Here is a 17,973-nt window from a genome sequence, read left to right as displayed (position 1 = left end):
AGTCCCTCCTGTGGACTGTGGCGGGATTTGAGGTGAGCGAGCAAGCATGGGAGCCATTGGTTTCTTCTTTGCAGGCCTACAATGGGCACCATCAAGCCTTGGAAGTCCTTCTGCAGTCGCTGGTGGACCTGGACATCAGGGATGAGAAAGGCCGCACTGCTCTGGATCTGGCTGCCTTTAAAGGACACACAGAATGTGTGGAAGCGCTTATCAATCAGGGTGCATCCATATTTGTGAAAGACAATGTAACCAAAAGAACCCCACTTCATGCCTCAGGTAGGTCTTGTCAAGGGCCTGATTACCTAGTTTTGTGGCTTGTTTGTAAGTTTTCATAGAAGGAAAGCAGCATCTTCTTTCATCCCAGTTTTTTAAATATCAATTTTCTTTCCACATCAGACGTACTTCCACACTTCTAATGTGCTTTTGGCCTGCTATCCTCTTGGAGGTGATTGGTGTTCTCTGGCTAGGTGCTCTGGCCTTGTTAACTCAAAAGAGAGTTCAGAACTTTTAGCTAAAAGCTACCACAAAACATTCTGAACAAAGGGCAAGGTGTAATGCAATCTTCAGAACAAGTTACATAGAACAAAATACGTCAAAATCAAACAGTATTTGAAAGCATAAAACCAATAGCAGGTTTTTTTGCTATTTCATATTCATATTAATGTATTCAGGGCTATTTCATATAAGGAATCATAAAGCAGCAATCAGTACATCATTCTGCCAGCCTAAATGATGTTTCTTAGCTTCTTTACACATCGATGTAAAAATCAAGACACTTTAAAAGTACATGTATATATCAAAAAGAAAGTCATTTGCCTTTTCTGGGATTTTTCTCCCATGCCCATGAAAACCTGTGTCAAGACACTTCTAGATATATACACAGACATAAGGGTAATATGGAAGAGTCTCTAGCTCAGCTAAGGCATAGATATCTTTGGCTCAGGAAATCCAGTGATATCAGCCTTTGATTAGGGTAGTAGATAACATTTTGTAAAGATAAATAACTGTCTTACTTGGTGAAATGAGTGTATTGAGGAAGCAAATAAGTGAAGGTACTTTTTCAAAAGACTTTATGATTCTTGTTACTTGGGAAAATTTTCCCAGAATGATAGACCTTGTAGAACTATTTACATCTATGTCCCTAAATTTCCAAGTCACTGACGAAAAACAATACAGAGGTTGAAAAAACCAAATTGTTGCCTACTTACTTGGAAATGATTGTTTCTGGAAAAAAAAAACGTTAGCCATAAGGTTAGTAATAGTTGGTGTGGTTGAATTATAAATTCTTATTTCTCATCACATTTAGTCTTTTTTCTCCCCAGCCATTCTTGTTATTATTATAAAATTTAAATTTTGTCCTCCTTTTTAAAAGATTAGTTGCTATTATTAAGAGAAGCATCTTATTTTCGTTATTATATAATTCCTGACAATTACAAAGGGCCTACTTTGATTGTGGAAAATCACCCTTATAAACAGGTAAACAATGAAGAACAATCATTTTCACTCATTTATATGGGTTGTGGTCCAATGAAGCCCCCTAGTGGTCAAGAAGACTCAGTCAGCTTGGATTTTCCTCCTGTCATTCATTAAAAAGACACTGTCACTGGACCGTTCACAAAATGTCTACTGTGCAGAAGCTTTAGCGTGTGCTTTGAGGATCTGCTTACCCAAAATCTTTTTCAACTCTTTTGAGAGGCCAATATTTTGAGTTTCAAATCCTCAGAGCACTATGAGGAGCAAGAGCCAGGATGAGCATCAGAAGTTTTGGCACAGATAGTTGGAGTGACAGTTGTAGTCTTCGAGTCGTGTGAAAAATGGTTGTCACTCATAGGAAGAGGCTGAGCTGGTCTGAGACAAAGCTGAACTTGGCAGCAGAGCTAAAGATGTTAGCATCTTTTTGCTAGAAGGTAATTTGGGGAAAAAGAAATGTAGCATGTAGGAAGCCAATGAGAATTTAAGTTTGGCTACAAACTTCAGGGGAACTTAAATTTACCTGAGGGGCTGGGTGCAGTGGTTCATGCCTGTAATCCCAGCACTTTGGAAGGCCGAGGAGGGCAGATCACCTGAGGTCAGGAATTCGAGACTAGCCTGGCCAACAAGGTGAAACCCCATCTCTACTAAAAATACAAAAATTAGCTGGGCGTGGTAGTGCGCATCTGTAGTCGCAGCTACTCAGGAGGCTGAGGCAGGAGAATCGCTTGAACCCAGGAGGCAGAGGTTGCAGTGAGCCGAGATCACGCCACTGCACTCCAGCCTGGGCAACAGAGCGAGACTCTGCCTCAAAAACAAACAAACAAACAAACAAAACAAAAAAAACCTGAGGACTATTAGCTAAGTTCAAAAAGCTACTGTACCAAAAAAAAAAAAAGCACAACTGTAGAAACTGTTTTGCTATCTAACACATTGGGTGAGTTATATGATGTTAGATAATTTTTTTCTTCTTATGTTTAGCCAAATATCAAATGTCACTTGAACTATTATGATTATGACTATTTAGAGTATTAAATTGCTACAGAAAGAGAAACCAGTCAAAATATGCTGTTTTTCTATGTTCATGAACCTGCCGTCTGCAGTATTCAGCTGTCAGTCCTTTGCCAGTCATTTCCTTTTAGCCATACATTAAACTTCTTGCCTATTTCACCAATGGTAGCAGATTTCGTGTAATTGTAAGAACAAAAAACATAACAGCAGCAGCAACCACATATTACCTGTACTCCAATCCACAGAATTTCCTCCCGAGATACATAAATGGAATGTTGCTGAGAATTAGCTGAATGCAATGGTCTACAAAATGTGCACATTATTCCTGTAGTTCATTTGAGTGCTGTTGATGAATGCAAGCTAATTCTAATATGTATGTATTGTCCCTGAAAAAATGTGTCATTGTTAAATTAGCATTCTCTCGTGGCTGGCAAGCAAATAAAAGGTCTGTAAAATGCAGCTCTTAGGAGAGCCTTTATCAACCTCACATAGCGGCGTCTATTCCCTTCTCTCTCCACATCCATAATGTGGCAAATGCAATGTACTTTGTGGCCTTCTCATTGTTAGAGAGGAGAGAAGCTCACGTTTGAAATTTTAACCACGGTTGCTCTCATCTTACTCCCTGAGTGGGAAGTCATGCCTATCATAAGGCTTTGGTTTGCGTTCAACAGCCTGGCAGAAAGCAGCTTACCCCGAGGTTATCGACACAGGTTTGCTTCCCAGCCCCTGTGGGACCACCACAGCCTTCTAAAGCAGCCTGGTATTGGTGTGCACAGGAGTGCGTCCCATACTCCCGCCCCAGCCGGTCCAGGCCAGCCCGCGTGGGGGCCGCATTTCCTGCCCACATTGGCCCCCACTCAGTCCGCTGGGCGAGGAGAGGCAGGGGGAGGCCCGGCCTGGCCTAGGAAAGGGCTCCCAGGGAGCCCAGTCACACTTCGGCCAGGCACGAGGATGCCTGGGAAGTCAGAGAAAGCGCCACCTGTGGTTCGGGGACCGCGGAGCTGAGGGACCCATACTCAACAGTGAGCGGATGGAGCGTGCACACCCTGCTGGCGTGAGGTTTTGTTTTCTGCCACCCCCATCAGTCAGCGCTATTGCAGGAATACCTCTTCTGAATATCTACCTCAGAATGTAAAACGACCTGGGAGAAGAGGCAGCCCCAGCTCCCTACTCCCTTTCTGCCCGTCTCCCCTCTCCCCTCCACTTCTCTACTTCCTTCCTCCCCTTCTTCCTCCTCCATCCTGCTCCTGCTCCCCTCATCTCCTTCCACTCCCTTCTCTCCCTTCTTCCTTCTTTTTAAAAGGGTTGGAGGCAGGGTAGATACAGGATGATTATATGGAATTGGGTGACTCAGAGGAACAAAAAGGGGAGCTGACTAGTGGGGAGAGATTATTAGTCCCATGACAGGAGATAAGAAAGGACCCTCAGTGTAAGAAAAAACCCTCAACACAGGAGCTAGAAGCGGAAGGTGGGGATCAATGCACTCTGCTAGGAAGAAGGGGGAAGACAGATTAACACAGAGGCACTCTGCCTTGAAACTACCTTGAGCTAGAAGCCGAGGGGGATCCAGTGGCAACAATGGAAAACCACTGATTTGAAGTCCAAATAAATGTCACTTGGGGCAGGCACGGTGGCTCATGCCTGTAATCCCAGCACTTTGGGAGGCCAAGGCAGTCGGATTGCTTGAGCCCAGGAGTTCAAGACCAGCCTAGGCAACATGGTGAAACCCCGTCTCTACTGAAAATGCAAAAATTAGCGGGTGTGGTGGTGCGTACCTATAATCCCAGCTACTCGGGAGGCAGAAGAATCACTTGAACTCGGGAGGCGGAGGTTGCAGTGAGCCAAGATCATATCATTGCACTCCAGCCTGGACGACAGAGCAAGATTCTGTCTCAGAAGGTCACTTGGTGGCTCATGCCTGTAATCCCAGCACTTTGGGAGGCCAAGGCTGGCGGATCACCTGGGGCTAGGAATTCGAGACCAGCCTGGCCAAGATGATGAGACCCTGTCTCTACTAAAAATGCAAAAAAGTAGCCAGGCGTGGTGGTGCATGTCTATAATCCCATCTACTCAGGAGGCTGAGGCAGGAGAATCGCTTGAACCTGGGAGGTGGAGATTGCAGTGAGACGATATCGCCCCACTGCACTCCAGCCTGGCGACAGAGCGAGACTCCATCTCAAAAAAAAAAAAAAAAAAAAAAAAAAAAAAGTCATTTGGAAGAGATATGTGTAGTGTTGTTCTGTTAAAACACTGTCCACTATTTTCTTTTTCAGTAATTAATGGTCACACACTGTGTTTAAGGCTGTTGCTAGAAATTGCAGACAACCCGGAGGCGGTCGATGTGAAAGATGCCAAAGGACAGTAAGTGCGCTCACACGTGGACTTGGGTTGACATTTCAATCACAGCAGCTACCTGGTTGGTTTGTTAAATCATTACAAGGCTGACTGCGGAACCGAGAAGTTGGGGGAATATATTTGGACCAGGACCAATATATAATGAGGTGGCTTTAAGTTACAGTGCATATACCCAAGAAAAGCATGAAGGGGTGGGTGTGCGCATGTCTTGATGAAAGGATCACCTTTTTAAGGGCTGTGGCCATGCTTCCTGGCTCTTATTTATATTCTCTCCTTTGTTCCCTCTTTCCGCCCATTTTTACCTTCTTCTGAAGCTGCTACACCATTGCCATTTTCTAATTAATAAATAGGACAGACCTCATGAGGTTATCTCTATTATTAAAATCCTTCAGATGCCTTTTCTTCCTCAACTTTGTTTTTTCAAAGTAATTTCCTTCTGTTGGCATATTCCCCACCTAATCTTCTCTTATAAATAGGAAATGCAGAGCAAAAGTCAGCAGTGACTAGCCCCAGGCATGCGAATTAGTGTGATAGTCAGAATCTCACCTCCCTCTTGCATCACAACACTTCATTCTTTCCCTGAGACTTGACAGACTTTTCTTTAGGGAAAGAAGCTTTGTGTAAATGAAATCTTTAGCAGAAGTCCAACATAGAATACTACAAAGTAGAGCTGCTCTGATGGAAGCAAGAGGGGCTTTTGCATACACATACTCCCTGCCCTTGATATCTAGTAAATGCTACATGGGTCTGAAAATGATGGGATTAACATGAAGATTTTGAAAAGGAAGCTTCCCCTGCCTCATCCCTAGGGATCGTTCCACTAACAACATTCCATGTGGCCATTAGAGCAGAGGCAGATAGCTTGTTCTGCATATCGTATAGCAAACTGGGGACACTTAGAAAATATTAAGAAATTGTCAAAAGGAGAGGGGAAGAGAATGGGAGAGAGAAAGAGAATGTCCTCCTACTGGTAGTGATGAATATTTTTTAAAATCTCCTTTTTAAAAGCCTGCTTTATCTCTCCCTAGAACACCACTGATGCTTGCAGTAGCATATGGACATATTGATGCTGTTTCATTGTTACTTGAAAAGGAAGCCAACGTAGACACTGTTGACATCCTAGGATGCACAGCTTTACACAGAGGGGTATGTACATGTTTCTCAGCTGTAGTCAAGCAATTTTTTTAATGAGCTTGTTCTTTTTTTTTCCTCCTATGAATTTTTAGCAAAAATTGTTTAGCAAAAATTGTTTCCGAACATAACCAATTAACCTTATTCAGTCCAAAAGAAATTACAAAATCCTTGGCAAAGGCAAAATAATGGGAGGTTTTGCTCTTAAGATTTCATGTTAGATTGTGATCATAAATGCACGAACACCTACTGCTGGTGAAATTGGTTCTGCTTTCTGACTACCAAATACATGTATATCATAGAAAATTTGCAGAATATTTTTTTAAAAGCCCAGAGAAGAAAATCACAATCACCAGTAATTATACCTCCTGGAGATAACCACTATTTGGTGTATATTATCTCCAATCTTTTTTCTATATATAGATTTGTTTTAGATTTTAAAAAGAGAATACTGAAGATATCATTTGGAATCTGCTTTTTTCTCTTAGTATATCAAGGATCTTTTTTCATTTCACTTTTTTCTGCATCATGATTTTTAATGCCTCATTGTGTTCAAGTGTCATAGTTTATTTCAATGATTACCTGGTTTTAAGTAGTTATGCTATTTCTAATTGTTTGTCCTTACAAATAATGCCAAAATATGTACCCTGTGGACAATTATTTGCACACATCTGTTGAAGTGTTTGGTTTTTTTTTTTATCTCACTCTTATCACCCAGGCTGGAGTGTGTAGTGGCATGATCTCAGCTCACTGCAACCTCCACCTCCCAGGCTCAGTGATCCTCCCACCTCAACTCCTCCCAGTAACTGGGACCACAGGTGCATGCCAGCATGCCCAGCTAATTTTTGTATTTTCTGTAGAGACGGGGTTTCGCCATGTTGCCCAGGCAGGTCTTGAACTGCTGGGCTCAAGTGATCCCCCTGCCTCTGCCTCACAAAGTGCTGGGATTACAGGCATGAGCCACTTGCACCCTCTGAACTGTTTTTTAAAGCATGCCAAATAAACTAAGTAAACAGAAGCAGAAATCATAAAATTGCTATTTTGGGCTGGTACCAAGCACACTGATAAATGAAGAGAAGAGGAACGCTATGTGATCATTGTCACAATCGTAGTTTTTATTTCTCGGTTGCTTCCTGTGGGCTGTACAACAAGCTGAGAGCCTTTGCATCTGTTATCTCAGTCCTCACAACACCCTGTGAAGTTGTTATTACTATTCTTATATATAGGTGAATAGAGTGAGGGATGGAGAGGTGAACTGACCTGTCACAGGGGTGCCAAGATTTCACTTAGACCTTCCTGATTCTAAAACTGATATATACTGCTGCATCATGATATCTTTCTTTCTTTCTTTTTGAGATGGAGTCTTGCTCTGTCGCCCAGGCCAGAGTGCAGTGGTGCGATCTCGGCTCAGCGCAAGCTCTGCCTCCTGGGTTCACACCATTCTCCTGCCTCAGCCTCTCAAGTAGCTAGGACTACAGGTGCCCACAACCATGCCCGGCTAATTTTTTGTATTTTTTTCTTAGAGACAGGGTTTCACCATGTTAGCCAGGATGGTCTCGATCTCCTGACCTCGTGATCCTCCTGCCTCGGCCTCCCAAAGTGCTGGGATTACAGGCGTGAGCCACCACGCCTGGCCACATCATGATATCTTTCACGGTTGTCAGGAGAGGCAAGAGATATTTGGAAAATGCTGATGTTCACAGATTTTTCTGTTATGAATTTTGCTGAGGTTGTCCTGCCTTCTGCCCTTGAAATAGGACAGAGTCTGCCTTCCTTAAAGACCCAGGCATATGTCCACTTGCTCTAAGCCCAACCTCACTTAGCCAACTGCTTTGCTTCCTTAGTCTTCTGAGGTTTGTTTTGTGTTTTTAATTGCAATGCATCAGATTATGACAGGACACGAGGAATGTGTGCAAATGCTGCTGGAACAAGAAGTGTCAATTCTCTGTAAAGATTCCAGAGGGAGGACGCCCTTGCACTATGCAGCTGCTCGTGGCCACGCCACGTGGCTGAGCGAGCTGCTCCAAATGGCTCTTTCTGAGGAGGACTGTTGTTTCAAAGATAACCAAGGCTACACGCCGCTGCACTGGGCTTGTTACAATGGTGAGTTGCTTATCATTTGACTGATTCCACTAGACTTCCTACCCCAAGACCACTGTGAGCTCAGTGGAGGTGAGAGCCTTGTGTAATTCTGCAAACCATGGTTTCTAATCTTTCTGCATCCAAGATATCTTTTTTGTGTATTTTGTTTGTTTGTTTTTTTAATAGTTCTCACCCCTCCACAGCTGCTGTGATGCCTTAACTGAGTAAAAGTCCATTTTCCCCTTTTAGTTAATCATTAACACTTAACCATAATCAGAACTGATAAGCTTAAATGACCAGTTTTATTCAGGGTTTCTGATCTATATAATATAACCAGGATCCCACAAGGGATTAAAATAATAAAACTAAAACCAAATATATATATATAATTTAATAACCTGTCACAATTGATTACTAGTAGATGCATGGTTCATCTTTTGGTGTTTGTTTGTTATGTTTCATATTCCTTATTTATTTTGTTGTACTTATTATTTGGGAGATTTTAAAATTTGTATTTCACTTAATTTAAAAATGCATGCTAATTATACCAGTTCCAAAGTACAGAAATATCTGAAGTAAAATTGTTTCCATTTCTAAACCTACTTTCTAATGTAATTTTGTGTGCATCTTTCATAATTTTTCCTTTGAGAATATAAATAATTATAAATTAATGTGTATATTTTTTGAAACTGGAATTATAGAACAAATAGCAGCCATTCTATAATTTTTTGTTGGTGTTTAAATTGTATTGCAGATATTCTTACAAGTCAATATGTATCAATATGGATTGATCTTATAATGGTTGTATATTATTTCATAGCAATATGTATACCAGAACTTATTATTTATTCAACCAGGTTTCTGTGGATTGACATTCAGATTGTTTTTCTTTTCCTATTACAAACAATGCAGCAATGTGTATGTCCATATTATGGTACCATAAATTCTGTCAGATAAGTTTCCAGAAATAAAATTATTGAGTAAGAGGGTTTGTATATTTTTTAATTTTAATAAATTATACCATATTATTTTGCAAAAAAGGATATCAAAATTTATTATTTCACCAAACATTTGTATAAAAGTTAGTGTTTTTTCTCATGCTTGCCAACCCAGAATAACACCTTTTTAAATTTTTGTCAATTTGAAGGGCAAAAGGTATCTTCTTGTTTCAATTTGCATTTCCCTATCTAATAGTACCCTGGCTATTTGTATTTCTTCTCCTGGAAATTACTTTTTCCATCCACTGTTCACTTTTTTCCTATTGAGCTATTTATCTTTTCTTGTGGGAGCACCTTGTCTTAGTGATAAGAATGTGATATGAATGAATGTTTAATGATATGAATGTCTTAGAAATATGAATATTTTTGTTCCTTGTTTAGGATGTTTTTTTCCACTTAGAGATTTTGAGCTTTTATGTACTTGAATCTATCAGATTTTTTATGGTTTCCAGGTTTCCAGTCTCTCTTCAAAAGGTCTCCTACCCCTAAGATTATATGGATATTTTCCCATGTATTTTTTACTTTGCTTCTACAATTTTCTTTTTACATTTTCAATTAGTCAATTAAAATTTTAATTTAGAAACTATTAATAGTTCCACAAAAGGTGTTTTTGTGTGTGTGTGTGTTCTAATTATAGCAATTTAAGACCTCTTACTGTGTTTTCATTACAGTCCTCTTTTTTTCATTCATTCTGCCTCAGTAAGAGCCAAATTTTCTATTTCCTCAACTTGGTTTTGTTCCCTTACTGCCATTGGAGGATTGTGATTTTTTTTTTAACCTACTAGTGGGTGACCCCCATCTGGATCAAGCTATGGGAGCTCTCTGGCACTGGAGAACCTACAAGAGGAGAAGGATGCAGTGAGAGTGCTGATGATAATGGCGGGCCGCAAACCTGACACAGACCAGATCCTCTCCTCAGGGTTCAGGGTGAGAGGTGTCTGTGTTCCTAGGCCTCTCCAGGTACAGGCAGGGGAGGAGGAGCAGTCTTCTCCTAAGCTGTTCACCCTTTCAGTGCAGCCTTTGTCCAGAACTGAGTTTCAAGCTCCCATCTTCCCAGACTCCTTTTTACTAGGCACTTTGAAATATTGAAAGGAGCTCAGTTATCTCCAGTCCTACCTGTACAGACTCTTAAATTGGGATTCATATAGTCCCCACTTAAGGAATGCTATGTGTGGGTGCTACCCTAAGCTAGATCCTTTGGAAGAGTTGAGGTGTCTGGGACTATTTCAATGAGGGTTCCATGTAGTTAGTTGGAAGGCTAAATTATACAACTTGCCTGGAGCTGCTGGCTTTTTTTTTTTTTTTTTCTGGGGGTGTATGGAGTCTTACTCTGTCACCCAGGCTGGTGGCGTGATTTTGGCTCACCACAACCTTTGCCTCCTGGGTTCAAGTGATTCTCCTGCCTCAGCCTCCTGAGTAGCTGGAACTACAGACAGGCACCACCACACATTTTTTTTTTTTTGTATTTTTAGGAGAGATGGGGTTTCACCATGTTGGCCAGGCTGGTCTTGAACTCCTGACCTCAAGTAATTCGCCCTCTTCGACCTCCCAAAGTGCTGGGATTACAGGCATGAGCCACCATGCCCAGCCACTGCCAGTTTTTTATATTTATTACTTCATATGCTTTTTAATCTGTCTAAAAGCAATATTGCCTATTCTCTTTTTAGATACAAGAAAAGTTTGATTTGTATTTTAATATTTCAAATTGTCCCATCTACATCATTCTGAGGTAGATCATAAGGGAACTTTCACTAACTTAGCACTGAGTTCAACCAAGAAGAGGTTTCAGGACAATCTGTGTTCCAAAGCAAAATGGCAATGCCTTCCCACATTATAATTGAGAACCACAGAGACTTTGTTGTTGTTTTTTGTTTTTTGTTTTAACCAGGTCTGTAATGAGGGAATGCTTAGTCAGGCTGGGGAACTGTCACCCTTCTTCCTGGGAGACAATACCAGGCAGGAAGATCTGTCTTACAATTGTATAGAACATCACAAACCACACTGAGGCCCTTTATTGAGTAAAGTTCTCACCATCCTGTGACATCGGTAGGGCAGGTATTCCTAGTCCAGTTTTGAATATGTGAGAAACTGAGGCTCAGAGATCCCAAGTAAATTGCCTCGGATCACATAACAAGTAAGCTGATAGCTAGGACCTTACTTAACTCGAATTCAGTTGATTTGGAAACTACCTACCATTTTGTTGAAAATGATTTCACATATTCATTCATCTACTTATTTGAATAGTGCTTACTGAATGCCCATGATATGCCAAGAACTGTTCTTGGGGCCATTTAAAACACATATAGTATTTTGTAGTCAAAACCTTTTCACATGCATTATCTCAAATACTGTTTTCTACTAATCACAGTTTCGCCTCTCCACTAGAATGCATAACTGTAAGTGGAAGTATTTGTATGGGTGAAAGGTACATTTCCTCTTATAAATGTGGACAGATTGAAGTATGCCTGTGTGAGGCATCTATCTTTCAAGAGCTGAGAGTAAAACAGAATATATTCTGCTTGCAAATGAGTCATCTTCTCTGTCTCTCTTCACCAGACCATATGGCCTTCATGTTTTATTTGTTCATTAAGTCTCAGAACACCTGTGAATATGTTAATAACATTTTGGCATTTTGTTAATTTTATTTCATGGAGAATGAATGTTCAGCCAATTCAGGAAAATTCATAAACCAAAAACTCAATACTTAATGAAAAAGCAGATTGAGTTGAACAAAATTTCTTTCTTGGAAACTCCCTAAATTATTTTTATTTCTTGCAGGTAATGAAAACTGTATAGAGGTACTTTTGGAGCAAAAATGTTTTCGCAAATTTATCGGTAATCCCTTTACTCCACTGCACTGTGCAATGTAAGTAGAAACGCTAAGAGTTAATGGTGTTGCTTTAATTATTTTAACTACACATAGAAAAGTTGCTTTGTAGGGAAAAAAATCTTTTAGATTACAGATAAGACTGAAATATTCCACTTTTGCTGCTAAAGACAAGTAGATCTGATAGCATAATATTAATGATTTTCCTGGAGATTTTTGTGGAGTGCCACAGTTCCAAAGTGGCACAGATCCATCCTCGGGAAATCTCGTGAAGGGATAGAGTGAGAGGTGCATTACCCATGTGAAGAACTCTTCAGGTATAACCCACATTTGCCTGCCAAATTCTAAAAATAAGTCAGCATTGACAACAGTATGCCTACAGATGGTTAGAAAGACATTTCACACTGGGACAACTTTTCATATATTGAAATTCTTTGTCTTTCATATGTTGTAAGCTCTTTTCTGATAAATTTAATTTTTGCTCCAGTCTCAATAGTGATCCATAGTTCAGAGGATGCAGTGACTTTAAGTCAGACTTCCATAGTCAGCCTGGGAGTCTGTGTTCAACTGGGCTCCCATGGTTAGCCTGGGGGCCCAAGACCTGAGGATTCTTTGTCTTTACATTGTCTCTGGCCTTTATATGAAACTGAGTCATTTGATTGGAAAGATATTGGAGGGATAAAGTAGATCAATAAAGTATAAGTAAAAAAGAGTCAGAAAGATTTTATTTTGTTTATTGTTTTTTGTTTTTTGAGACGGAGTCTCGCTCTGTCGCCTAGGCTGGAGTGCAGTGGCACAATCTCGGCTCACTGCAACCTCTGCCTCCTGGGTTCAAGCAATTCTCCTGCCTCAGCTTCCCAAGCAGCTGGGACTACAGGTGCGCGCCACCACGCCTGGCTAATTTTTGTAGTTTTAGTAGGGACTGGGTTTCACCATATTGGCCAGGCTGGTCTTGAACTCCTGACCTCATGATCCACCTGCCTCAGCCTCCCAAAGGTCAGAAAGATTTTAAATCTGAAGGAAGCATGTCTGTTCCACTTTGATATCTCCAAAACGCCTAACATGGTGCCTTGTATAAGTGCAATAAACTTCTACCTGGATATAGGGGTTCTGAAGTAATGCTAGGGGTTACAAAGTGTATGCCATTGAAACATGTACCACAAATATTTACTTTCAATTTTTTAAATGCTTCAGATTGTCAAATATACAGTACATAGGAAGATGGGTTAGGAGGTGATATAATTTAAAAGAGTGAGATTGTTACATTAAAACCCATTTTCATTTTAGAATCAATGATCATGGGAATTGTGCATCATTGCTGCTTGGGGCCATAGATTCCAGTATCGTCAGTTGTAGAGACGACAAAGGCAGGTAAGTAATCTAAAATGGCATGCCTTTTATCTTGATGAATCTTAGCCTCTGCTTTGCGGTTGCAGAGTAGCCAGTCATCTATGTTTTTAATTGAAAGAATAATGGATAAGCATGGTTTTTAATATTACGGAGCATGTATAATTAAAAGAAATTCCCCTCTAAGCCTAGAATCCCTAGCCTCTTCCACAGAGAAAGGTACTATACACTGTTATTTACAAATTTTATGTTCTCCTAAATATTTTTTATGCATATCTACAAACATATATACACATATATGTATATATCCATATATTCTTTTTGCACATGGTAGCATTCTATAACAATGCTCTACTTTTAGTATATCTTGGAGATCCTTCCATACCAAAACATACAGATTTACCATATTCTTTTTAAAGCTACGCATTGTTTCATTGAATGGATATGCTATAATTTGCTCATCCTGCCCTCTATTGAAGAACATTTAGATCATTTCCAGTATTTTGTTGTTTCAAAGTGTGGTGTGGTGAACATTCTCATATATGTGTCTGGGCAGGGTACAGTGGCTCATGCCTGTAATCCCAGCACTTTGGGAGGCCGAGGTGGGTGGATCATGAGGCCAGGAGATAGAGACCATCCTAGCTAACATGGTAAAACCCCGTCTCTACTAAAAATATGAAAAATTAGCCGGGCGTGGTGGCAGGCGCCTGTAGTCCCAGCTACTCGGGAGGCTGAGGCAGGAGAATGGCATGAACCCATGAGGCAGAGGTTGCAGTGAGCCGAGATTGTGCCACTGTACTCCAGCCTGGGCGACAGAGTGAGACTCTATCTCAAAAATAAATAAATAAATAAATAAATAAATAAATAAAATATGTGTCTGTACACATGACCAAGTGTATCTGAGAGATAAATACCTAGAAGTGGATTTCTTGGTTAGAGGGTTGATATTTTTAAATTTTGATAAATAATGCCAAATTATCCTCTAAAAGAAATTAAGCAACCAAAATAGATGATGTGATGGGTTTTTAAATTTTTCATTTAATCTGCCAATTATCTACAGACTTAAGCATTAATTTTTTAAGTATCTATCTCAAAGATAAAAGTAGACTCACTGGAACTTAAGATTAAGGAGTCAGTAAAGACACTAATTTAATTATCACGGCCAACACACACCCCCTCCCCAAATCTAGGGGGTTCCAGTCCCATAGGTGATATTTCAGTGTCTACCCTGGATGACCTTTAGAGGGAGGGGGCCTGATCACTATGTCTATAAACTGAGAAGTTTTAAATCCTTAAGACAACACCATGTACATGTTTCTTGGGCAGTAACTAACGAGAATAAAGTTTAAAGGAAACTAAAGTGATACTTGTTTTAAATCTTTAGGACACCCCTTCATGCGGCAGCATTTGCTGATCATGTGGAGTGCTTGCAGCTTCTTCTGAGACACAATGCTCCAGTGAACGCAGTAGATAATTCAGGGAAAACAGCACTGATGATGGCTGCTGAGAATGGGCAGGCAGGCACTGTGGGTATGTGCTTGTTGTATGGACTTTGCCCTTATGCCCATGCAAAAACCAAAATAATGTCAAATCAAGAAATCAGTTGTTCTCATAGTATATACATGTGGAAAAGGGCCATTAGCAGTTTTACTTAGGTCACCTGATTCTACCTGCTCAAGCGTCTTTCAGTTCCCTGTTTTTTGATTCTTGGTGGACCTTGTCAAAGAGCCAACCCTTCTGCAATGAAATTCTGAACATTTAGAAACCAGGTATAACAACAGAATCATTTTAACTGGAAATAATGAACTGTAAAAGCAGTTAAAATTAGTGCCTATTAACCTTGGATTTGGATAGCACAGATATGAGAATAAATTACTCCCTTTTTTCTTTAAATACATTAAATATGATTACGTGAACTGTACTAATTTAAATATGTTATTGTGTTTGTAGTAACTTCTTCAAAATGCATGTAATTAGCATCTCATCTAAGTAACCCTCTTTTGGGCTTTTTCTACAGATATTTTGGTGAACAGTGCCCAGGCTGATCTGACTGTAAAGGATAAGGACTTGAATACACCCTTACATTTGGCTTGTAGTAAAGTATGTAAATGAATTTAAAATATTATTGCTTCATGTTATAATAATAACAGTAATAATAACACTGAAATTCTACCTCAGAACTGTGTAGCATGGCTCTTAATTAAGATGTATATTTTCCCAGGGTCTTGTCAACTGACAGTGGAAGGGTGAGAAGGAAAGGACAGACCCAACAACGCATTCGTGTTGAAGAAGCATATCTTCATCAACACGAATGATGAGGACATGCTTTTCATGGCATTTGCCACTTGCATTCTTGCTGTAGTCTGTCTGTCTTGATGCTGCCTTGTATCTGTCTCTCTGGTTGTTGTACCACATTTTGGTACCACATAAAAGTTAGGACCTTAGTTAGGTGGCTTGTAAAGTATAAGCAGTTTTACTTGTTTTCATTTTGTTCCATTTGAAGACATTGTAGTAACACAGCCAAAAAATACTCTACTGTGAAGCAAATAAATAGATCTATGTGTATTTCTACCCTTCCCCCTTTTTTCTGGTGTATAGTTCAATGCAAAAAATGTGTTTTTTTTTTTTCAAATAGTGGTGTGTTCACATGTTGCTCAAGATTCCTTCTTCCATAAAAGATAAATTTTAGGCCGGGAGCGGTGGCTCATACCTATAATCCCAACACTTTGGGAGGCCGAGGCAGGTGGATCACCTGAGGTCGGGAGTTCGAGACCAGCCTGGCCATAATGGAGAAACCCTGCCTCTACTAAAAATACAAAATTACCCAGGCATGGTGGCGCATGCCTGTAATCCCAGCTATGCAGGAGGCTGAGCCAGGAGAATCGTTTGAACCCGGGAGGCAGAGGTTGCAGTGAGCTGAGATCACTCCATTGCACTCCAGCCTGGACAACAAGAGTGAAACTCCGTCTCAAAAAAAAAAAAAAGATAAATTATATAAAATTACATATATATATAATTTATCTTTTATATCATATATATGATTTTACAAAACTTGGTTATGTTGCTGAATCGTATAATATTAATATCTTTTAAACATCGTGTTTTATGGTATTTTAGAAGATATGTCGTATTTCAGCTTAGGAATGGGCCATCTTTTATTCAACCCATCTCCTATTATTAGACAAATAGCTTGTTTTCAATTATATGCTAGTACAAGTCCAGTATCTCTTACCTGAAATTCCTGGGACTAGAAGTGTTTCAGATTTAGGATTTTTTGGATTTTGGAATATTTGTATTATACATGTTGATTATCCCAAATCCAGAAATCTGAGTGTTACATCAATATTCAAAAAGTTTTGGATTTTGTAGCATTTTTTATTTCAGATTTTCGAATTTGGGATACTCAACCTGTATAAATAATGCTTATTGCAGAGGAATCTTTTATAAACATCCTTACTCATTACTTTAAGATAAATTCCTAAGTGTGGAATTATTGAGTCTAAGGATATAATTTTTTTTGTTTTTTTTTGAGACAGAGTCTTACTCTGTTGCCCAGGCTGGAGTGCAGTGGTGCAATCTTGGCCCACTGCAACCTCCACCTCCCAAGTTCAAGTGATTCTCCTGCCTCAGCCACCCGAGTAGCTGGGTCTACAGGCATGCGCCACCATGCCCAGCTAATTTTTGCATTTTTTAGGAGAGATGGAGTTTCACCATGTTAGCCAGGCTGGTCTCGAACTCCTGACCTCGTGATCTGCCCACCTTGGCATTCCAAAGTGCTAGGATTACAGGCGTGAGCCACCGCACCCAGCCAGATATATTTTTAGACCAACTTGCCCTCTTACGAGGTCACAACAGTTTACCTTCCAACAGCAGTGCCTCAGAATGAAACCTCCATGGACATTTCTAAAATTATATTTAAGGGTCTCCCATATAAGGCACTATAGTATGAAGCCAGTTGGCACCCATGGTGGTGATTTATTTCAATGTAGTTAAAATATTATCAGTGTTACCTATGTGGTACCAGTAGTCTCAGCCATTCCTTTCATTGCTTGCATTTTCTCACTTCATGCTCTGGGAAGCCCATGGGAACCACAAAAAGTGCTCAGCCTTATAAAGTTTATTTCAAGGTATAGTATTTTGGTGAATATAAGTGCAATGCTTTTCAAACTTTATCATGCAAACGAATCACCTTGGAGTTCTGTGAAAAAACAGATTCTCATATATTAGGTCTGGGGCAGAGCTTGAGATTCAGCAGTTCTAACTCCCAGTAATACTAATGGGACTGGTCTGCACGCCACATGTTGATTAGCAAGGGCTTAGGAAGCCATGACCCCTTAAAAGGGTACCAGGCCTGAAATTGTAAAGGGTCTCTGACTCATCAGTTCATTTTCAAAAATTATTAACCATCTATCTTCATAAGGTACAGAGAGATATCTTCCACTGGTTGAAGAAGAAAAGAGTGATTTTTTCCTGAAATAGGGTTTCTTCACAATATAAGGCAATTAATGATGATGAATGATATAGATAATAGATGTAATGGGAATTCCAAGGATAAATGGATAATTGAAGTAGTAACTGACATCTTGAAATACGAGGCGGGACTTTTGATGTATGCTAAATGTTGTAGGATTCAGACAGTATTCCTATTTCTATTCCCTAGTTACCAGCTGACCTAGCTGAACTAGCATCTGCTTTACCTCTCCGGGATTAATTTTAAAATTTATCTTAGCGGTATTAATATTTTAGATCGGA

At 40.0% G+C, this 17,973-nt stretch overlaps 1 protein-coding gene across 10 annotated transcripts in view; it reads left to right on the top strand.

The window, feature by feature from the left end:
* ANKRD44 (ankyrin repeat domain 44) overlaps nt 1-17,973 on the top strand; it is a 322,401-nt gene that overhangs the window by 295,107 nt on the left and 9,321 nt on the right. For all 10 annotated transcript variants that reach the window (XM_054549624.2, XM_054549626.2, XM_054549620.2 and 7 more), the window contains 8 exons: nt 75-276; nt 4,755-4,842; nt 5,865-5,982; nt 7,854-8,070; nt 11,826-11,913; nt 13,162-13,245; nt 14,606-14,751; nt 15,239-15,321. In XM_054549624.2, coding sequence (XP_054405599.1) covers nt 75-276; nt 4,755-4,842; nt 5,865-5,982; nt 7,854-8,070; nt 11,826-11,913; nt 13,162-13,245; nt 14,606-14,751; nt 15,239-15,321 — 1,026 coding nt within the window. The remainder of the gene's footprint in view (nt 1-74; nt 277-4,754; nt 4,843-5,864; nt 5,983-7,853; nt 8,071-11,825; nt 11,914-13,161; nt 13,246-14,605; nt 14,752-15,238; nt 15,322-17,973) is intronic.

This window comes from Pongo abelii, chromosome 11 (genome assembly GCF_028885655.2).
Source record: "Pongo abelii isolate AG06213 chromosome 11, NHGRI_mPonAbe1-v2.0_pri, whole genome shotgun sequence".
Classification (NCBI taxonomy): domain Eukaryota; kingdom Metazoa; phylum Chordata; class Mammalia; order Primates; family Hominidae; genus Pongo; species Pongo abelii.
Note: the sequence above shows the minus strand (reverse complement) of the source record. Positions and strands in the feature narration are given on the sequence as shown.